A 19463-nucleotide genomic window follows, 5' to 3' on the forward strand; every position below is an offset into this window, starting at 1 on the left:
GATTGAGTTGGATTGGTGTTTGGCTGCAGAGTCGCGAGTGTATAATGAGTATTGTGGGGGGGGGGGGGAGGGGGGCTGAGGACGCATCCATGCAGGGCATCGGTGTAGAGTACTGAAGCAGAGGATGATGTGCCACCTATTCTCACTGATTGTGGTCTGTCGATCAGGAAGTCGAGGGTCCAGTTACAGAGGAGAGTGCTGACTTCAAGTCCAAATTCAACCAGAGGTTTTAGGTGAGAAAGGAATGATTTAACAGGTAGACACAAAATGCTGGAGTAACTCAGCGGGTCAGGCACCATCTCTGGAGAGAAGGAATGGGTGATGTTTTGGGTCGAGACCCTTGTTCAGACTGACTTATTATGACTCTTTGGGGCAACCTCTTCACACAGTGGATACAGGGAATGAGCTGCCAGATGATATAGTTGAGGCAGACGTTATAACACCACTTAAAATACATTTAATCGGGTTCTTCGATAGGAAGAAGTTTAGAGACGTACAGATCAAAAGCGGGCAACTAGACGTAATGTAAATGGGGTATCTTGGTCGGAATGGACATGCTGGGCCGAGGGGCTGTATAACTCAATCGGACTCCAGATGGTCATAACATTGAGGTTATCATTATAAGCACGTGGAAGGCACATCTCATTCATACTTTTCCCTTCCCACCCTACTGTCTGCCAGAATGCAGAAAAAATGTTACCAATGTTGGGCGAGTCCAGAACCAGGGGCCACAGTCTTAGAATAAAGGGGAGGCCATTTAAAACTGAGGTGCTAAAATGAACGGATCGACAGCTCCAATTTCACTGTTTATTTCACTCTTTGCACATTTACATTCCTCCTGGTTTTATTTGCGCGCTCACTGAGATTTTACGACGCGGAATTTGGGGATTAAATGGGACCTGTTCAGCGCCGACCTGTTGTCTACCTGTTGTCTGCCCCACAGCCCCTGATCCCCGATCCTGAGCCCGGTCCCAGGAACCGATCCTTTTACACACCCGGAGCCGAACCGCATCAGGTTTTCAGCCACTGGTTCACAGCCGAAGTCCAGAAGAAAGGATAAAGTTTCTCCGTGAATTTATTCCCAGTGAAGGTGTGGAGATGGGATTTGGTGTCCGCGTCATAAAATGAAACTGTCCCGGACTCGTAACTGAGATAAACTCCCACCCTCCCGGGGATGGGACGGGCGGGGATACGGGATCGATAGGAGGCGAATGGATCAAATTTGTCACCCCGCCGCCTGATGATCCAGACTCCAGCCTCTGGAGTCAGTGCCACCACTCTCTTCCTCTCCACAGACACTGCGGCGACTCCCAGACTCCAGCACCGAATCTCCGCCACCTCCACCTCCCAGTAATGTCTCCCTGATGTGAATCGCTCCGATCCCAGCACACACCGACTAACTGTAAACCTCTTCCCAGTGTCAGGGAGATTCATCAGGGTCCCGGTCCATCTCACCCTCTTCCGATCCTCAGACACCTCGAGATGAGGATGCGCCGTTTCCACATCCAGGGTGATGGAGACTGTGGGGGAGGAGGGAAGGGGGGGGGGGGGAGAGAGAGAGAGAGAGAGAGAAGCAGAGAATCAGAGAGTTCCCGCGGGAGAAGCCATTCGACCTCAGTCACGGGCGGACGACCAGCTGAAACATTGCCCGGGGTTTCATCCCCCAACAAATATCGGATGGACACCAGACATCATTACCTGAATTTATAATGCGGTCTGGGGACAGGGATTTGTGCGGAATCAGGAGGGAGGGGGTTGTGGGGGGGGGGGGGGGGAATTGCGGACGCTGAGGAAGATTGCAAGATTGCGGCGGGAATAGATAAATGAAACGTGCTGTTCATATATGAAGGCAGGTCGGAGGAAGAAGAAATTGAGGTGAGGTGTAATTTGAAATTGTTAAAGGGAAGGTAGAGATGTGGGATGGAGTCAATAGACAATAGACAATAGGTGCAGGAGTAGGCCATGCGGCCCTTCAAGCCAGAACCGCCATTCAATGTGATCATGGCTGATCATTCTCAATCAGTACCCCGTTCCTGCCTTCTCCCCGTACCCCCTGACTCCGCTATCCGTAAGAGCTCTATCTAGCTCTCTTGAATGCATCCAGAGAATTGGCCTCCACTGCCTTCTGAGGCAGAGAATTCCACAGATTCACAACTCTCTGACTGAAAAAGTTTTTCCTCATCTCAGTTCTAAATGGCCTACCCCTTATTCTTAAACAGTGGCCCCTTGTTCTGGACTCCCCCAACATTGGGAACATGTTTCCTGCTGACGCAGGTCCCGGGACCCGATCCTTTTACACAGTTATCATGATCATAGTGAATAGTGGCAGACGTTAGGGGCCAGATGACCTGCCCCTCTTTTCTTGATTGGAGGGCGAGAGAGAGGGAAGGGTGGTTTGGACCATGGAAGGAAGGAGAGGTTGAATGATCGGATGTTAGACAGAATGGGTGAAGACTTGGGGTTGTAGGGTCACTGAAAGAGAGGGGATTCATGGGTGTGTGCAATCAAGAACACACTGATCTCATTGTGAACGAATAGGTGAATTTCACTGAGGAAGTTGACAATGTTCTGCTTGTAAGGCTGATCCAGAAAGTGAAAGTAGGTGGGATCCAAGTGGAGCAGTTTGTGGATAGAGAGGTATGTTATCAAAGTCTGCAGCAGGATATTAAATCAGGTAGTATATCAAAACCTCATTCTCATGCAAGGATATCAAAACAAGAGAACGCGGGTTTATGGTGAGAGGACAGAGTTTTAAAATTGGTCTAAGTGGTACTTTTTCTTCACACATAGAGTGGTTGGTATCTGGAACACGCTGCAGAGGTGGTGCTGGAGTCAGATATAATCACTATATTTAAGCGGCTTTTAAATAGGTGAGGTTTAGGAGAATACTGATGTAATGTGGGCAAATGGATTAGTGTAGCTGGAGAAAATGTGCACATGTATGTGATGTGCCGAAAGGCCTGAATCTCTAATGGGTCACTAGCTTCAGGAACACTGAATGACTGGTAGACACAAACTTCTGGAGTAACTCAGCGGGACAGGTAGCATCTCTGGAGAGAAGGAATGGGTGACATTTCGAGTCGAGACCCTTCTTCAGGCTGATTGTCCACAGCCACCGGAACGGGGAATTGCAAAGGTCCCCCAGTCTTTGCGTGAGGTAATGTCTCCTTATCGCTATCCTGAAAGGTCCAGCCCAGATTTTGAGTGGGAGACCGCTGGCCTACCAGGGGAAACATCCTCCTTGCATCCAGCCCACTGAACTTTGTGTTTCACCAAGGTCTCCTTTAAAACACCTGAACTCTCGAGTGCACAGGCCAAGGCTACTCAATCTCATCCTGCACAGGGACAAGTATTGTCAGTCTTTGCTGCATTCCCTGTGTGTAAAAAATATAATTCTGCAGGTATGAAAAAAGCTTAAGAACTCATGAAAATAGCAGGAGGAGTAGGCCCTGCTCCCCAGGCCTGCTCCACCATTCAATTTGATCATGACTGATCTAAGCTGGCACCAATTCCTGCTCGATGTGTGTTCTCCATAAGTTTCAATTACTAGATCTTTCAAATATCCATCTGCGTTCACTTTGCCTATTGCCAATAACCTGACCTGCATGACCTCCTAGGGTAGAAGATTTCAGATTTTCACTGCTGCTTATGTTATATCTTCATGGCTTGGGTGTGAATATTAGAGGTATGATTAGTAAGATTGGGAGCAGCAACTCCTATGGTAGGCTGATCTAGAAATCCATGGTAGTCAGCCAATGGATACAAAGCAAAAGCTTTTCACCGTACCTTGGTATACATGACAATAAACTAAACTGAAACCGATATGTGGCCTGACGGTAGAAAACAGGGCGGAGGTAGAGAGTTGTTTTTCAGACTGGAGGCCTGTGACAAGTGGTGCACACCAATGCACAATGCTAGCTGCACTGTTGGTAGCTGTTTATATAAATGATGTGGATGTGTTTGTAGGTGGTACGGTTAACAAGTTTGTGAGTGACACTAACATTGGTGACATTGTGGAGAGTGGAGAAGGTTGTCTAAGATTAAACAGATCTTAATGAACTGGGCCAAAGGGCTGTGGAATGGAATATGGAATTTTCTAAACTTCAAGGGTGACGGTTTAAGTCGAGAAGGGAAAGTCAACAAGGGCATTGAACGGCCAAGTTTTCAGACAGCGGGTGGTAGAGTGATAGTTGCCAATGGAGATTTTGGAGATGGGTACAATTTCTATCGGCAATGTTTGCATCTGTGTTACTTAAATGCGTTATAAATAAGAAGAAGGAAAATCTGGACAGGTTTTACCTCGTTTAATGGCAGATGTTTCTCTCCACAACGTGTTCATCAAAAAGTGGTGATCGATTTTGTCAATCGTTAAGGCATCGTCTGTCACTGAGAGTGTTTTCATTTCCTCACTATCCCTGCAAAGATTTAACATCTGGTTGTAAATTGAGCCACAACTGTTTTTTGAGCTGTTCTACACAAACATGCAGTGATTCTCTCATGAGAATGTCCTACCTCCTCTTCCCACCAGCTTGCTCCTGCAAGAAATCAAACACAAATCTGAGTAGACTGATATGGGACATTCACAATTCGACATAGGAGTTTCACACAAATTACAACAAGCCCCAGAACCTTTCCATTTCCCAACTCTTTTTGTTGTTGTGACACAGACAGAAGTGGATATTACCATAGAGATTCTACAAAAGAATAACTAGGGAGAGAATACGTCCCTTGAAGAGCACAGGGATAACGTAGGATGGAATAGGTCCCCTTAAGTGCTGGTGACTTTAAGGAATGTTAATGTGGATAAACATGAGGAATGATTAAGTGTTTCTGATGGCATGATCATCACGATGTCTTCAACGGGCCGGTTTAATGCCACAAAATTCTTTCCCACTAAAGTGGAACACACGGCAAACTTTCCTCATGAACTTGTGATTTGCGGAGATTTTCCTTATTTTAGGGGAAATATTAAGCAATCACTAACTCAGTGCCAAGATCACAGCAATATTTTACTCAAGGAGACTGCAGGCAGCGCTGAGATCCAGCACAGATTATGGGGGAGGATATTTAGTTTGGGAATATCAGCAGCACAGTGCTGAAGCAGATGGGGCATTTACCGAGTTCTGAATTACTGGTAAACGTGGCATTTACTTCAGAAATATCCCCATCATTTTGTAACTGTGCATTTTCACTTCACCAATCTGTAGTGTAACCCCTGAACTCACCCTCAGAATTGCCACACTGTCTTTTTGATCAATCTGCTCCTGTAGCTTTAAGAGTTCCTTCTGAATGGAATTTACATTCTCTTGAAGCTCTTCAAGATTTTTCTCCATTGTACATAGAATCCTCTTCTCTTCCTCCCAGATATCTGCCAGTATGCTCTGCTTTTTCTCAGTGAGAATCTGGTCCAGTTCAGCAAACTGGGATGTGATCTGTGACTGAAGCTTGTGTGACTGTTTCTGTGAAATGAAAGGTAAAGATCAATATTTCTCTGCATTGTGTTTCCTCGCGGTATAGAAAGTATCATTTGGCCAATCAATATCCAGCTGCAGAGTGCAGGAATTGGCCATTGCGCGAACCATATCCATACTGGCCACTGTACGTATCCTCACAAATCCCAGTTACTTACATTTAATCGATAGCTTTGATTAGCTTGAAAATTCAAGAGTTTGACCATTAACCTATGATGAATGTTTGGCTGAACTGGAGTTTAGAAGACTCGCTGGACTTTAGAAGAATGAGGGGGGACTTCATTGAAACATACAGAATAGTGAAGGTCTTCGATAAAGTGGATGTGGAGAGGATCTACTGCGAAAGTCTCGGACTAGAGGTCATAGCCTCAGAATTAAAATAGTTCTATTAGGAAGGAGATGAGGAGAAATTTCTTTAGTCAGAGGGTGGTGAATCTGTGGAATTCTTTGCCTCAGAAGGCTGTAGAAGCCAAGTTAGTGGATATTTTTAAGACAGAGGTAGATATATTTTTGATTAGTAAAGGTATCAGAGGTTATGGGGAGAAGACAGGAGAATGGGGATAGGAGATAGATCAGCCATGATTGAATGGCGGAGTAGACTTGATGGGCCGAATAGCCTAATTCTACTCTTATGATCTTATGATCTTGTCTAAATGCTTCTGAAACGTCATGAGAGTAATCCCATAATCCCACCAATCCCACTCCTCAAATACAATTCCCTATTGGCTATTCGCTTTCTACTCCCCATTAATTCCCATTCATTCGCCCACCACCCACGTTCACAAGGATACTTTACATCCGTCGATTGACCATCGAACCGGCGTGTCTTTGGGATGTGGAAGTAACCTGACGTGGTCACTGGGAGAACTGGGAAAAGATTGATAAGGCTAGGCTTGTATTCACTGGAGTTTAGAAGGGTGAGAGGGGATCTGATAGAGACATATAAAATTATAAAAGGACTGGACAAGCTAGATGCAGGAAAAATGTTCCCAATTTTGGGCACGTCCAGAACCAAGGGCCACAGTCTTAGAATTAAGGGGAGGCCATTTAAAACTGAGGTGAGAAGGAACTTTATCACCCAGTGAGTTGTGAATTTGTGGAATTCTCTGCCACAGAGGGCAGTGGAAGCCAAATCACTGGATGGATTTAAGAGAGAGTTAGATAGAGCTCTCAGGGGGTAGTGGAATCATGGGATATGGGGAGAAGGTGGGCACGGGTTATTGATTGTGGACGATCAGCCATGATCACAATGAATGTGGTGCTTGCTCACCTCAGTTTTAAATTGGCTCCCCTTTATTCTAAGACTGTGGCCCTTGGCTCTGGGAACATTTTTCCTGCATCTAGCTTGTCCAGTGCTTTTATAATTTTATATGTCTCTATTAGATCCCCTCTCATCCTTCTAAACTCCAGTGTTTCTATGTTTCTCACACGCGAACCACACGGACAGCACCCGAGGTCAGGATCGAACCCGCTCACCAGATTCAGCAGCATTACTTGTGTCACTGCGCTGTCCTTTAATTACACGCATTCACAGGGATCAAATCTACACAAGATCAGGAAATCGAAACTGAAAATCGAAACTGGAAAGCCTCACCAGAACTTCAGAAATCTTCTCTTTCTGTTGCTGCTCCATTTGCTGGATCTCTGATTTCTTTTTTGCGAGAGTTTCGAAGGAAGATTTCACTTGATCCTAGGATTGTGTTTGATAATTAGATAATTAAATTGTTGGACAATAAAGAAGTAATTAAACAAAGATGTGATCAAAATCGATTTGCTTTTACCTTGTAGAATTCAGCAGCTTCTGCTATCAGCGCGAAGCTGTGAGATTTGTGTTTCCGCCCAGCTGCACAAATCACACAGATCAGCGTCTTATCAGCTTCACAAAACAGCTTTAGTTCTTCCTGATGTTCTTCACAGTGGAATGTAACCCTGTTCTCCTGATTCTGGCGCAGTGTCCAAAATTTCTCTGACAGTCTCGCCAAGGCCCGACTTATCCCGAGGGTGCGGTTCACAAACTCCTCTCCACATTCCGGACAGCAGTTTCTCCCCTCCGTGTCCCAACTCTGTGTGATACAGAAGCGGCAGAAGTTATGCCCACACTCCAGTGACACCGGATCGGTGAAGAAATCCAGGCAGATGGGACAAACGACCTCCTCGGTTAAACTGTCGACCTGGTCTTTCGTAGCCATGTTTAACTCCAGGCACTTCCTGGTTCAATATGCAAACTACTGATCCCCTGTAGTGCCGCGAGTGTCCTCTGCGCACTTTGCCTTCTCGGGGAATGAAAATGATTTGCTGCTAGTCATAGAGTCATAGAGTCCTACGGCACAGAAAGAGGCACTTCGGCCCATCGTGCCGCCCGTTACCAAACACAGTCCCATTTTCCCGCATTTGGACCGTAGCCCTGAATGTTGTAGCATTTCAAGTGCCCATCCAAATGCCTCTTAAACGTTGTGAGTGTTCCCGCCTCCACCACCACCCCAGGCAGTGAGTTCCAGACTCCAACCACCCTCTGGGTGAAAAAGTTCTTTCTCACATCCCCCCGAAACCCCCCTCCCCTTACCCTGTATCTATGTCCCCTCGTCGTTGAACCTGAAGATGTAGAAACGAAGAACTGCAGATGTAGAGAGGGCCACATCGCGAGATCCGAGTGCCATTGACGAGGATACAGGAAGCGCAGTTGAATCTGTGGCTCACCTGAAAGGTCTGTTTGTGTTCCCGAATGGTGGTGAGGGCCGAGGTTTAATGACAGGAGTGGCACCCCCCATGGTGGGTTGTAAGGGAAAGCGCCTGGGGATGGGCTGGTAGGGTGAAAATGAGGAACATGAGGACCAGGGATGTCTACCCTTTTTCTGGCTGGAGGTGCGGGCGTTGAGATCCGATGTGCAGGAAGTGGTGGAGATGCTGGCGAGGCACCACCAAATGCAGTGAAGTTGACGCCCTTTTTCATGAAGAAAGAGAACGCCTCCGTTGTCCTGGGGTAGAAGCCCTGATCTTGAGCACTGAATTGAAGATAGGAACCGAGAGATGGGGATGGCATCCTCAGAAGAGGCGGTGCTTGAGGAGGCACAGGCTGAGTAGCTGTTGGATTCAGTGGATTTGTGGTCAATGTCCAGTGGTCACCTCGAGGTATGCAAAGGTGCACAACAGTGGGAGCCGGCACTGACGACTAAGGAAAAGTGGAGCTCACAACGGTCCGTTGCTGACTGTGGAAGAGGTGATAACTTAAGGATACGTACAGTGAAACTTGCAGGACGCCTCGGGTGGGGGGGGGGGGGGGGTGCCTGATTTACTTGAAATGAGTTATCAATATCCAGTGGAACGATCGCCCAGTCTGCGCCTGGTCTCGACGATATATCGGAGTCCAGGAGATATAAAACATGTTCATATACGTCCAGGGACCCCGCCAGTCCTTTCAGGTGAGGCAGAGGTTCACTTCCACCTTCTCCAACCTCATCTACTGTATCCGTTATTCTCGGTATGGATGAGGGGGGATCTTATTGAAACATATAAGATAATTATGGGATTGGACACATTAGAGGCAGGAAACATGTTCCCAATGTTGGGGGAGTCCAGAACAAGGGGCCACAGTTTAAGAATAAGAATAAGGGGTAGGCCATTTAGAACGGAGATGAGGAAGAACTTTTTCAGTCAGAGAGTGGTGAAGGTGTGGAATTCTCTGCCTCAGAAGGCAGTGGAGGCCAGTTCGTTGGATGCTTTCAAGAGAGAGCTGGATAGAGCTCTTAAGGATAGCGGAGTGAGGGGGTATGGGGAGAAGGCAGGAACGGGGTACTGATTGAGAGTGATCAGCCATGATCGCATTGAATGGCGGTGCTGGCTCGAAGGGCTGAATGGCCTCCTCCTGCACCTATTGACTATTGTCTATTGTCTATTGTCTATTGACTCCTATGTATCGTCAGGATTGAGCACTGTCCTCTGGCCCCGTGAAGCAGCGGATCAACCACGTACAAAACTATCGTGACTGTCCCTAATCACCCCTGTCTAACTGAATGCATACAGATGTTATCCATCAGAATGCTCTCCAGTTACTTGCCTACCACAGATGTTTGGCTAACTTGACAATGTCCCCAGGTTTTTCCTTGCAATCCTTCTTAAATTGCGTTTGCAACATTAACCACCAGTCTTCCGGCACCTCGTCTGTCTTTGATTGTGATGTAGGCACGTGATGTAAGGCACGGTGCCTGTAATTTCATCTCTGACTTGTGACAGCGTCCACCGATATATCTGATCAAATTCAGGAGATATGTATGCCTTCAGACGTCTCAGCAACTCCTTGAAAATAATATTGACTGCCCTCGGGACACTGCCATTCACTGCCCCACGATTTACAGTTGTGCCTTTCACCACGGTAAAAAACAGAGGAGAAATACTCACTGAGGACATTGGTATCTCTGGTTTGGTTTCTGTGGGGGCATATTCTCTCTTTAGTTACCATTTTTTCCTGAATGTACACACATTCTCTTTGAATGTTGCCTGATATTATCTCCTAACGTTATCCCCTGCCCCCCTTTTGCCCTACTGCTTTCTCAATAAAGTCTGTTCATTAGTTCCCAAAACTCCTTCAGGTACACACATGATGCCAGATGTCTATACCAGTCACGTGACTCCTCCTTTATCCTAACCAGGGCCTCAATTTCTCTCATCACTCATGCTTATGCTCATCTGTCTCGTCCTTCTGTCCAACAGCAACATGCATGCCCTGAACTCCAGACATCACATGGTTAAAGCATCCCACTATTTGGGGGTTCCTTTGCTGTGATAAACTTAGTCCGATCGACTTGTGCGAGTTCCTGCAAATCATTGTTCCCGTCGTCCCCAGTAATATGGAGGTTCCCGACACCGTGAAGTGTAAGGCAATAGAGTTACGCCGATTCTCCGTCTCAGTGTCCTTGCCATCGCGAATTAGCTAATCATGCCTCCTAAATTCGCATTTAGTTTATCAATGGAAATCGCAAACAACAGTCTCAGCGCCGATCCCTGCCGTAACCCGCACGTCACAGACTTCCAGTCGCAAAACACAAAGCTCCACAATCATCATATCCCCCTCTCCCCCCCCCCTCATCCTTTGAACCATTCTCCCATGTTTGACCAAGCATGTGCTCTGAACAACAAGAAAACAAATCAAATTAATCATTTTAAGGCTAAAGAAAATATCATTTAATTGAAATTGAAATTTATTTTATTGTATTCTTCCTTTGGACGAGCTGGTCGAATAAAGAGACGGAAGATGGATCTGAAACGGAAATGTCGCCTATTCATTGCCCCTGCAGATGCTCCCTGACCCGCTAGTTAGTACAGCACTTTGCGTTTGGCGAAATCAAGAGGGTGATAAGGGTGATCAAGCACGCAATCCGCCCGCTGTTCCACGCTTGAACTAGTGGTCCCCCCCAACCCCCCCCCCCCCCCCCACCGTCCTGATCAGCTGTAGGAAGTCTCTTCAACGGCAGGAAGTCATGTTTCTTTTTAACTTTACCATTGATGTCATTGTGTTTTTAGCACCAAGCAGCAATCGAATACGGAATGCGATTCTAAAATGGGTAGTAGGGGTTTCGATTCAGTATTTTAAAGTTGGTTTTAAAGTACAACTTTAATTCCCGGATCATTTCGCTCCACGGATTCTGCTTGGCCCGCTGAGTTACTCCAATACTTTGTGTTTTGCTCAACCTTTATGGTAAACTGCATTAACTTAATTCGAAAGACTGCTTTGGCCATCACAGCTATTTGGATACGCATGTAGTCGGAAAAGAGAAAGAAACGCGGCCATGTGCGGCGGTCAAACAGTCGGGTATCGAGAGGAGCCGTGGGATTCAATTTGGCTGACATCCCTTCGCTCCCTGCACATCCATGTGCCGATCCAAAAGACTTCTAAATGGTCGTTTCATTTATGCCTCCATCACTACCCCTGCCAGCGCGTTCCAACCACCACTTTCTGTGTAAAAAACCTGCTCCGCAGATCTGCTTTAAAATGGCCCCCCTCACTTTAAAGCTATATCCTCTAGTCCTTGTGTAGGAACAAACTGCGGATGCTGCTTTAAATGGAAGATAGACACAAAATGCTCCAGTAATTCACCGAGACAGGCAGCATATCTGGAGATGGAATGCTTTGACATAATGTGCCGGATAGAACTGCAGACGCTGGTTTAAATCAATAAGCTGGAGTACAGTCTGAAGAAGGGTCTCGACGCGAAACCTCACCCATTCCTTCATTCTAGAGATGCTGCCTGTCCCGCTGCGTTACTCCAGCATTTTGTGTCCATTCTCTATCCAGCCAACCCTGTCTTTGTCGCTCATAATAGGCACATGCTGTTCGGTCCGCTGAGTTCCCCCGGCACTTCGTTTATGTTCTACAGAAGACCAAGTGGTTAACCGTGATGCGGTGGCACATGTTTTATCCATATTCCCGGGTATAAGTTATGCAGTCTCCTGTTCAACTAAACCGCTCCAAACGGAAATGAGGTATATAATCGATACACAAGGAGCGATTAAGTCTTGAGCAAAACATAACGTGCTGGACGAACTGAACGAGGCGGGCAACATCTGTAGAGGGAATTGAAACGTAATGTGTCGGATCCGGGGCTTCCACTGAATGGTGAAGTTCGGTGAGCGAAATAGAGAAATCAGAGGCGTCAACATTAAATTCCAACTCACGGTTCACTGCTTCGCCTGTTTCATAGGGTTAATAATGACACGGGTTAGAATCTTGATCCCGTTCTTCAGCTGCTCTCTAAACTTGCGTTGGGTCATTGCATAGATACAGGTTTTCACGCAGCAGCTGACCCGAATAAGTAAGATTCCTACTTCGTTGGCGATGTGCGAGGGGCTCGTGAGATCCGCGCCAACGAAATTGACGGTGACCCGAGTGCAGATCAAAGTCACCGTAGCCGTCACCCGGAGTAATATGGAGGTGCCGGACACGGTGAAGAGTAAAACGATGGCATTGCGCCGATTATCCGTCTCGCTGTCCTTGGTCTCCACTGACTTCAGGCGCCGGCGGACTCTGCTGGCCGCTACGATGTTCCTGACCGTCAGCCCGTTCAGAAGTATGACAAGACCAAAGGGGAGTAAGGAGAGGGAGACGCTACATAGCCAGGTGAAAGCTTCCCAGCCGATGGAAGTGAAGTACACGGCTTTGGGCCGGCAACCCCAGTTCACATTGTCCATGGTGAAACGTGGCTCGTACATGAAGTGAAAGGGGGTGTACTTTAAACAGCTCAGCGTGCACAAGGACACAATGACCACGGCGGCCGTCTTACCCGTGCAATAGGTGAGTCTCAGCTTCGGGCAGCAAATGCTGACAAAACGGTCAAAAGTGAAGGAAAAGGTTAACCAGACGGAATAGTCCAGGGTGGCGATCCGCAAGTGTACGTATGAAGAGCACACTGTGCTGAGGGAGAGGATGGAAAAAGGGTTGTGGTAAAGGTAGATTTCCCTGAGCAGTACGTGTAAGATGACCACCAGCAGGTCGGACATTGCCATCGCCACCATGTAACGGGTGATTCCTTTGGTGAGACCGCACTTACCCCGGCACAGGATCGCAGCCGTCAGCACGTTCGCTGGGGGAAGAACAAAGTGGAGGGAATTAACTAATTAATGTACCGCCAGGTGTAACAGAGGGGAAATAGGCTTAGTTGGAGAGGAAACAATGCAGACAGCTACATGAAACATAGAACATCACAGCATAGGTACACGCCTTTCACATCACACTGTATCCGCGGCGAACTTGATGCTAAGTTAAGCTAACGTCTTCTGCCTGCACATGACACAAGCCTCTCCATTCCCTTCACATATAGTATATATCTATCTATCCAGAAGCCTCCTATAGACCACTATGGCATCTGCCTCCATCATCTACACTGGCAGCGTGCTCCAGGCACCCATTAATCTCCGTGCAAATGAAAATCTCCCATGTAAATGTGGATTAAACTTTACCACTCTCTAAAACGTTATGAGCACTGAGGGTGCCGCTGAATGCGCGGCTAGGAATGGCGGTGGAGGCAGATTAGAAAGTCAATTTGGGGAAGTTTTCATTTGGACACATGGGTGTATGGGAAGGGAGTATGGGGATACGGATCTGGTGAATGATATTAGTTTAACTTTGCATCACGTCGGCATGGACATTGTAAGCAGAAGGTCCTGTTCCTCTGATGTATTGTTTGTTGTGTGTTCTTTGATGTATGTTCTGTATTCTATTACATTGGGCATTTAGACTTCTGCCTTTAGGTTCCTGGGAGTCAGTGGTTCTGAAAGAGACATGACATTGGGAGCTCAGAAGTTACTCCATGAAATAGACCTTCCTGTTCTCGCAGTGTGGTTGCTGCCATTAACACCACTTGCGTGGGTATTGGATACGCTGTCTGCGCTTATTACCAAATATCTCTCGGAATCAAGCGTAAGGTCTTTACATTGCCAGCACGGGGTTGTATTAGGCACTGGGATCAATCGGATTAAACTCCCGCACCGGAAGTCAGTCCATTGCCACGGCCGCTGAACTCGAGGGGTCAGGATCTTCAGTCAAAGTTTCTTTGCCGAAGCAGGAGAAATTCGCGGGATACGGGCGAGGACATTTTGCACAGAATGAATGAGACTAAGAGACAATCCAATTTTCCCTACAAGCGGAGTTGAGAACGTGGAGGATCCTGTAAGGAAGGCAAAGCGAAGGCGAAAGGACACAGAGCTAAGGAGGCAGTGAGACAGCGAATGCAAGTGGCAACAGAGAGCGGAATGAGCTGACAAAGATGATATCGGAATACTGATCACAAAGTCACAAAATCACAGAATCACAAAGTACTGGAGTAACACGGCGGGCCAGGCAGCATCTCTGGAGAACATGGAAAGGTGGCGATTCAAATTGGGGCGCTTCCTGTACATGAGCGGGAAAGCAGCAACAGCAATCACAGATGGGGAGCAGTGAGAGAGTCTCACGGAACTGCCGTCAGAGATAGGAGGATAACTTCTTCAATGTCGCATCGCTTGAAGAAACTTCACAGTGGAGCAGTGAAATGTGGAAACAAGGTACTGGAAATGCCAAAAAAAAAGAAATAAAGCGCTAGAGTAACTCAGCGGGTCAACGGCATCTGTGGAGATCCATGTGTTCCGGAGCAGCTCCTGACCCGCTGCGTTACTCCCGCACAATATGCCTTTTTTTGTAAACCGGCGTCTGCTGTTCTTTGTTTCTACATCGCAACACCGAACGTTGAGGTACCGCAGAAACACGTTGAACGATGTGCCCGGACTTACCAGTGATTCCAAATGCCGCCATAATTGGATAGGCGATGTCCTTCACGTATAGAATCGGAGCCCGCCTCATTCTGGATGATCTCGGCAGCTCACCGTGCTAACACGATGGAGCAAGGAGCACGACTCTAATGCTCATTAATACTCGCGCCAATCCTCCAGTGTATTCACGGAGTGATGGAACAATGGCATTAATCATGGACATTTGAACAAACATTTCCACGCAATTCCACACAGACAGCTGTGGAGACCAAGTCAATAGATATTTTTAAGGTAGAAATAGACAAACACATGATTAGAACGAGTGTCAGAGGTTATGGAGAGAAGGCAGAAAAACGACATCAGGAAGCAAGATCAGCCATGATTCCACGGCGGATGGACCGAATGGCACAATTCTACTCCTATAACTTGTGAACTTGTGAATTTTAACTCCTTATTGGAGAAGCAATACTCATTGCAAAAATTGTTGGAGCACACGGGCTTATTATTGAGCTGTATCTTGATCCACGACGTTTCATGTGGCGGGATTCACTTCGTTCACTGGGCGGCCGATGTGCTGGATGTCGGAGGATATTTAACGCGGGGAAAACCCGAAATATAATCCGCGCTTTATCGCATTTATACCCAAGAAAGCGGGAATTAGATATTTCACAATGGTTTGCTCAGGTCGTTTCTGTTTATGTCTAATATGAACGCTTAATGTTGAACCCAGGGAAAAGGAGCATGAAGTCCTTGAAATAGGTGTGCGGCTATAAATGTCACATCCCCTATTGATATCACCTCAAAGTTCGAATTAGAACATATCCTCCCGTCAGCAATTTCATGAAACATTTCTCCTTAGACCTCATATTTTGTGACCGATTAATTGCTCCAATTAAACGGTAACATATTGAGCTGAAAACCACAAACCTGTTGCAAATTTGAAAAAAAAGCAGCACGAATGGTTCGAAATACTCAGAAGTTGGTTGTGCATTTCTGTTTTCTGAGAATGTCTGAGCATTTGTCCGTCGATTTTCCTTGTATTTAAAAAAATCAAAAATATTTATTTAAATATTAAAATAATATATACAATACAATAAAACCAAAACAGAAACCACCACCAGAATACTATTCAAACAAATATACCAATTGAAACTATTATACAATTATATTACAATCCCCATCCACGATACATCCAATCCCCCGCGGTGCCCAGCGGTCCCACAAATCCTCCAGGGTGCCCGTGGACAGCGCGTAGTCCCTCTCCAACACCACCCGGGCGCGGATGTAACCCCGGAAAAGGGGTAGGCAGCTGGCTCGGGCAGAGCCCTCTTCCGCCTGGCGCCGTGAGTCGCGGATGGCCAGCTTGGCCAGGCCCAGGAGCAACCCAACAAGGACATCTTCGGCCCTCGATTTTTCTTGGTGGCGGGCCCGACGTGTTTTTGTGCTTGTTCATTGATTTCTATCATCAATAATGGCACTAATGGATACAAGCCACAATACAATTGCTGTATCTCTGAACTAAAACTAAAACAAAAATGAGGTAAATCTGAAATAAACAGTAAGCTTTGCTTACTGATATCGGCTTTGCTGATATGCTTCAGATTGATTATTCAGCCCGGACTAACCTAAACATGAAAAAGTCGCCAATTGTGTAGCCATGGCGTGGGGGGGGGGGGGGGGGGAGTGCAGATGGAGCGGGACCGGAGAACCAACGCAACGTCAGACAGGATTCGGGGAGGCGACTTGGCGAGGGAGTGGGTGGGGTAAGAAATGGGAGGGGGCGGGGGTCGTGGGGGCGAAAGACAAGACGGAAGGTGGGTGTTTTTAGGATAGTACCTAAAATTGGAGAATTTAATGTTGATACCGTTGGCTTGTTAGCTACCCAAATGAAATATGAGATGCTCTTTCTCCAATCTCCGGATTCCACCCTTCTCAGTGAAACTACACACCTCACCATGTGCTTTTCCCTGAAAATGCAAGAGGTGTAATGCCTGTCCCTTTACCTCAATTCAGGGACGCCAGCAGTCCTTCCAGGTGCGACTGAGGTTCACATGCACCTCTAACATCATCTCCTGCACCCGGAGTTCCCGATGAGGCCGCCTGTATATTGGCGAGACCAAGCATCGGCGACTGCTTTGCTGAACACCCGCGCTCGGTACGCCAACGTCTAATGTACATTCCGGTTGCTAATTCCCTTCCCAATTCCCAAATTTACCTTTTTGTCCAGAATCTCCTCCATCGCTAGACAGAGGCAGACGTAAACAAGGCAGAGAGTCCCATTGCACGGAAATTGACTCTTTGCCCTAACCTACCCATGCTGATCACAGTGCCCCATCCACACTAGTCGCCCCCGCCCGCGCTGCGCCCATATCCATCTGAATCGTTCCTGTACATGCACTTGCCGAGATGTCTTTGAAATTATGTTATAATATCTGTCTCAACCACCTCCTCTGGCAACTCATTGAATATACCCACCACCGTCTGCGTGAAAAGTTTCTCCCTTAGCTTTATATCAAATATTTACCCTCTCACTTAACGGCAAAATGGTCTGGTTCTTGATTCCCCTGGTTTAGGTTAAATATTCTGTGCATCTATCCTATTAATTCCCCTCCCGATCTTATACATCACTGTGAGAATATCCTTCATCCTCCTGTGCACCCGGACCTGCCCAACCTCTCCCGACAGCTGAGACCTTAAGTTCTACTAACATCCCCGTAAATCTGAATTCTTTCTTTCTTAACGCCATCTTTCCTATAGCAGGGTGAACAAAACTGAGCCAGATACTCCAAACGTGATCTCATCAACCTTATAGAAATGGAAAATACCATCATAGCTTCTGTGCTCAATGCCCAGATTGATGATGACCACTGTGCCTAAGGACTTCTTGTCCACTCCGTCTACCTGTAGCGTCATTTTCTGGGAACTAGTACCTGCACTCCCAGATAGCTCTTCTCCACAACACTCCCGAGAGCCATATCATTTATTGCAAAGTCCCTGCCCGGGCTTGACTTCTCAAAATGCAACACCTCACTCATATCTGCATTAAATACCACTAACTATTCCTCAGCTCACTTGCCCAACTGCGCAAGATCCTGCTGTTAACTTTCATAACCATCTTCGTTATCTACAATACAATCCACTTGTATGGATTCGCACATTTACTAATCCTACATTTTACATTTTCATCCAAATCTTTAATACAAACAACAAGGGGGGTTGGGCCCAGCACCGACCCCAGAGACACACCACTGTCACAGGCCTCTAGTCCGCTAACCAACTTTCCAGCAACACCCACTGACTAATTTTCCATGAGGCCAATATTCCATCCAGTCGGCTGGGTTTCCCTTGAGTCCATGCGATCTAACGCTTCAAAGTAGACTACGACACGGAACTTCATCAAAAGCCTTGATGAAATCCAGAAATATAATGTCTGCAGCTCCGTCCTCGTCACGTTTTTTGTTTATATCCACAAAAGTCAACAGGACTCACTCCTGCCTATTTGAATGCATACAGATCTTATCCCTCAGAATGCTCTCCAGTTACGTGCCTACCACAGATGTTAGGCTAACTGGACTATAGTCCCCATGCTTTTCGTTGCAGCCTTTCTTAAATTGTGATACAAACATTAACCACCTGTCTTCCGGTAACTCGTCCGTCTTTAATTATGATGTAGATAATTATGGCACGGTGCCTGTAATTTCATCTCTGGCTTCCGACAGCGCCCACAGATATATATGACCAAATCAAGGAGATATGTTTACCTTCAGACGCCTTAGCAATTCCTCGACTGTAATATCGACTGCCCTCGGGACACTGCCATTGATTGCCCGCAATATTTACAGTTGTTGTGCCTTTCTCCACAGTAAAAACAGAGGGTGAATACGCAATGAGGACATTGCCATCTCTGGTTTGGTTTCTGTGGGGCCCTATTCTCTCTCTAGTTACCAACTTTACCTTAATGTACACACATTTTCTTTTCATGTTGCCTGATACTATCTGCTAACGTTACCCCTGCCCCCTTTCTGTCCTTTTGCTTTTTTTATTAAGTCTGTTCGTCAGTTCCCCAAATTCCTTCAGGAATATATATGATGCCAGCTGCTTATACCCGTCCAGTGCCTCCTTCTATTTCCTGACCAGAGCCTCAATTTCTCTCATCACTCATGCTTTTGCTCATCTGTCTATCACTTCAGTCTAACAGGCACGTGCATGCCCTGAACTCCAGTCATCACACCTTTAAAACACCCCATGATTTGGACGTTCCTTTACTTGTTAAAACCTAATCGGATCAGCTTGTGTGAGTTCCTGTCTGCGAGTACCATCAAAATTGAGCTTGCCCCAATTCAGAATTTTAAATCGCGGGCCTGCCATGTCGTTACCCATAGTTATCTTAAAGCTGATAGAACAGTGGGCGCTGGTCCCGACAGATTCGACCACGAACACATCAGTCACTATCTTTTCCAATTTCCGAACAATGTTGACATCTGTCTACCTTACTGTAATATGCATTGATTTACATTTGCATATTGGGAATTGAGGATAGAAAATTTGATGATATTGTTCGATGCCAATGGTCATGTTTCAATGTGGCGCACAGTCGGAGCCGAGAAATTGGGCTTAGCATTGGGTTATTATCGCCGCGGGATACATGTTTGCGTGGGCGGTTATGCCATACCATCATGAGTACAATCAAACCATAAACAAATACAATAGATTGTGCTAAGGGAAAGATAACCACAACGCCGGAAATATTACATC

At 46.6% G+C, this 19463-nt stretch overlaps 1 protein-coding gene and 1 pseudogene across 2 annotated transcripts in view; both read right to left on the bottom strand.

The window, feature by feature from the left end:
• The window catches only part of LOC144603231 (class I histocompatibility antigen, F10 alpha chain-like), a 1654937-nt pseudogene that overhangs the window by 1154496 nt on the left and 480978 nt on the right, over positions 1–19463 (bottom strand). The window lies entirely within an intron of this gene.
• On the bottom strand, positions 808–7660 carry LOC144603227 (zinc-binding protein A33-like). The gene is made up of 6 exons (XM_078416427.1): positions 7253–7660; positions 7066–7161; positions 5226–5459; positions 4513–4535; positions 4300–4415; positions 808–1520 (listed from the first exon to the last, which is right to left on the bottom strand). Exons 1-6 carry the CDS (start codon positions 7658–7660, stop codon positions 1012–1014), a joined length of 1386 nt encoding a protein of 461 aa, XP_078272553.1. The 3' UTR covers positions 808–1011.

This window comes from Rhinoraja longicauda, chromosome 19 (genome assembly GCF_053455715.1).
Source record: "Rhinoraja longicauda isolate Sanriku21f chromosome 19, sRhiLon1.1, whole genome shotgun sequence".
Taxonomy (NCBI): domain Eukaryota; kingdom Metazoa; phylum Chordata; class Chondrichthyes; order Rajiformes; family Arhynchobatidae; genus Rhinoraja; species Rhinoraja longicauda.

Bases quoted from the DNA above. Each gene is read 5' to 3' on its own strand.
- LOC144603227 (XM_078416427.1), bottom strand. From the start codon at position 7,660: ATGGCTACGAAAGACCAGGTCGACAGTTTAACCGAGGAGGTCGTTTGT. The intron at 5,460-7,065 runs GTGAGGCTTTCC...TTCATTTCACAG, and splicing joins AGAAGATTTCTGAAGTTCTG to AAACAGTCACACAAGCTTCA. The intron at 4,416-4,512 runs GTAGGACATTCT...AAATCTTTGCAG, and splicing joins CAAGCTGGTGGGAAGAGGAG to GGATAGTGAGGAAATGAAAA.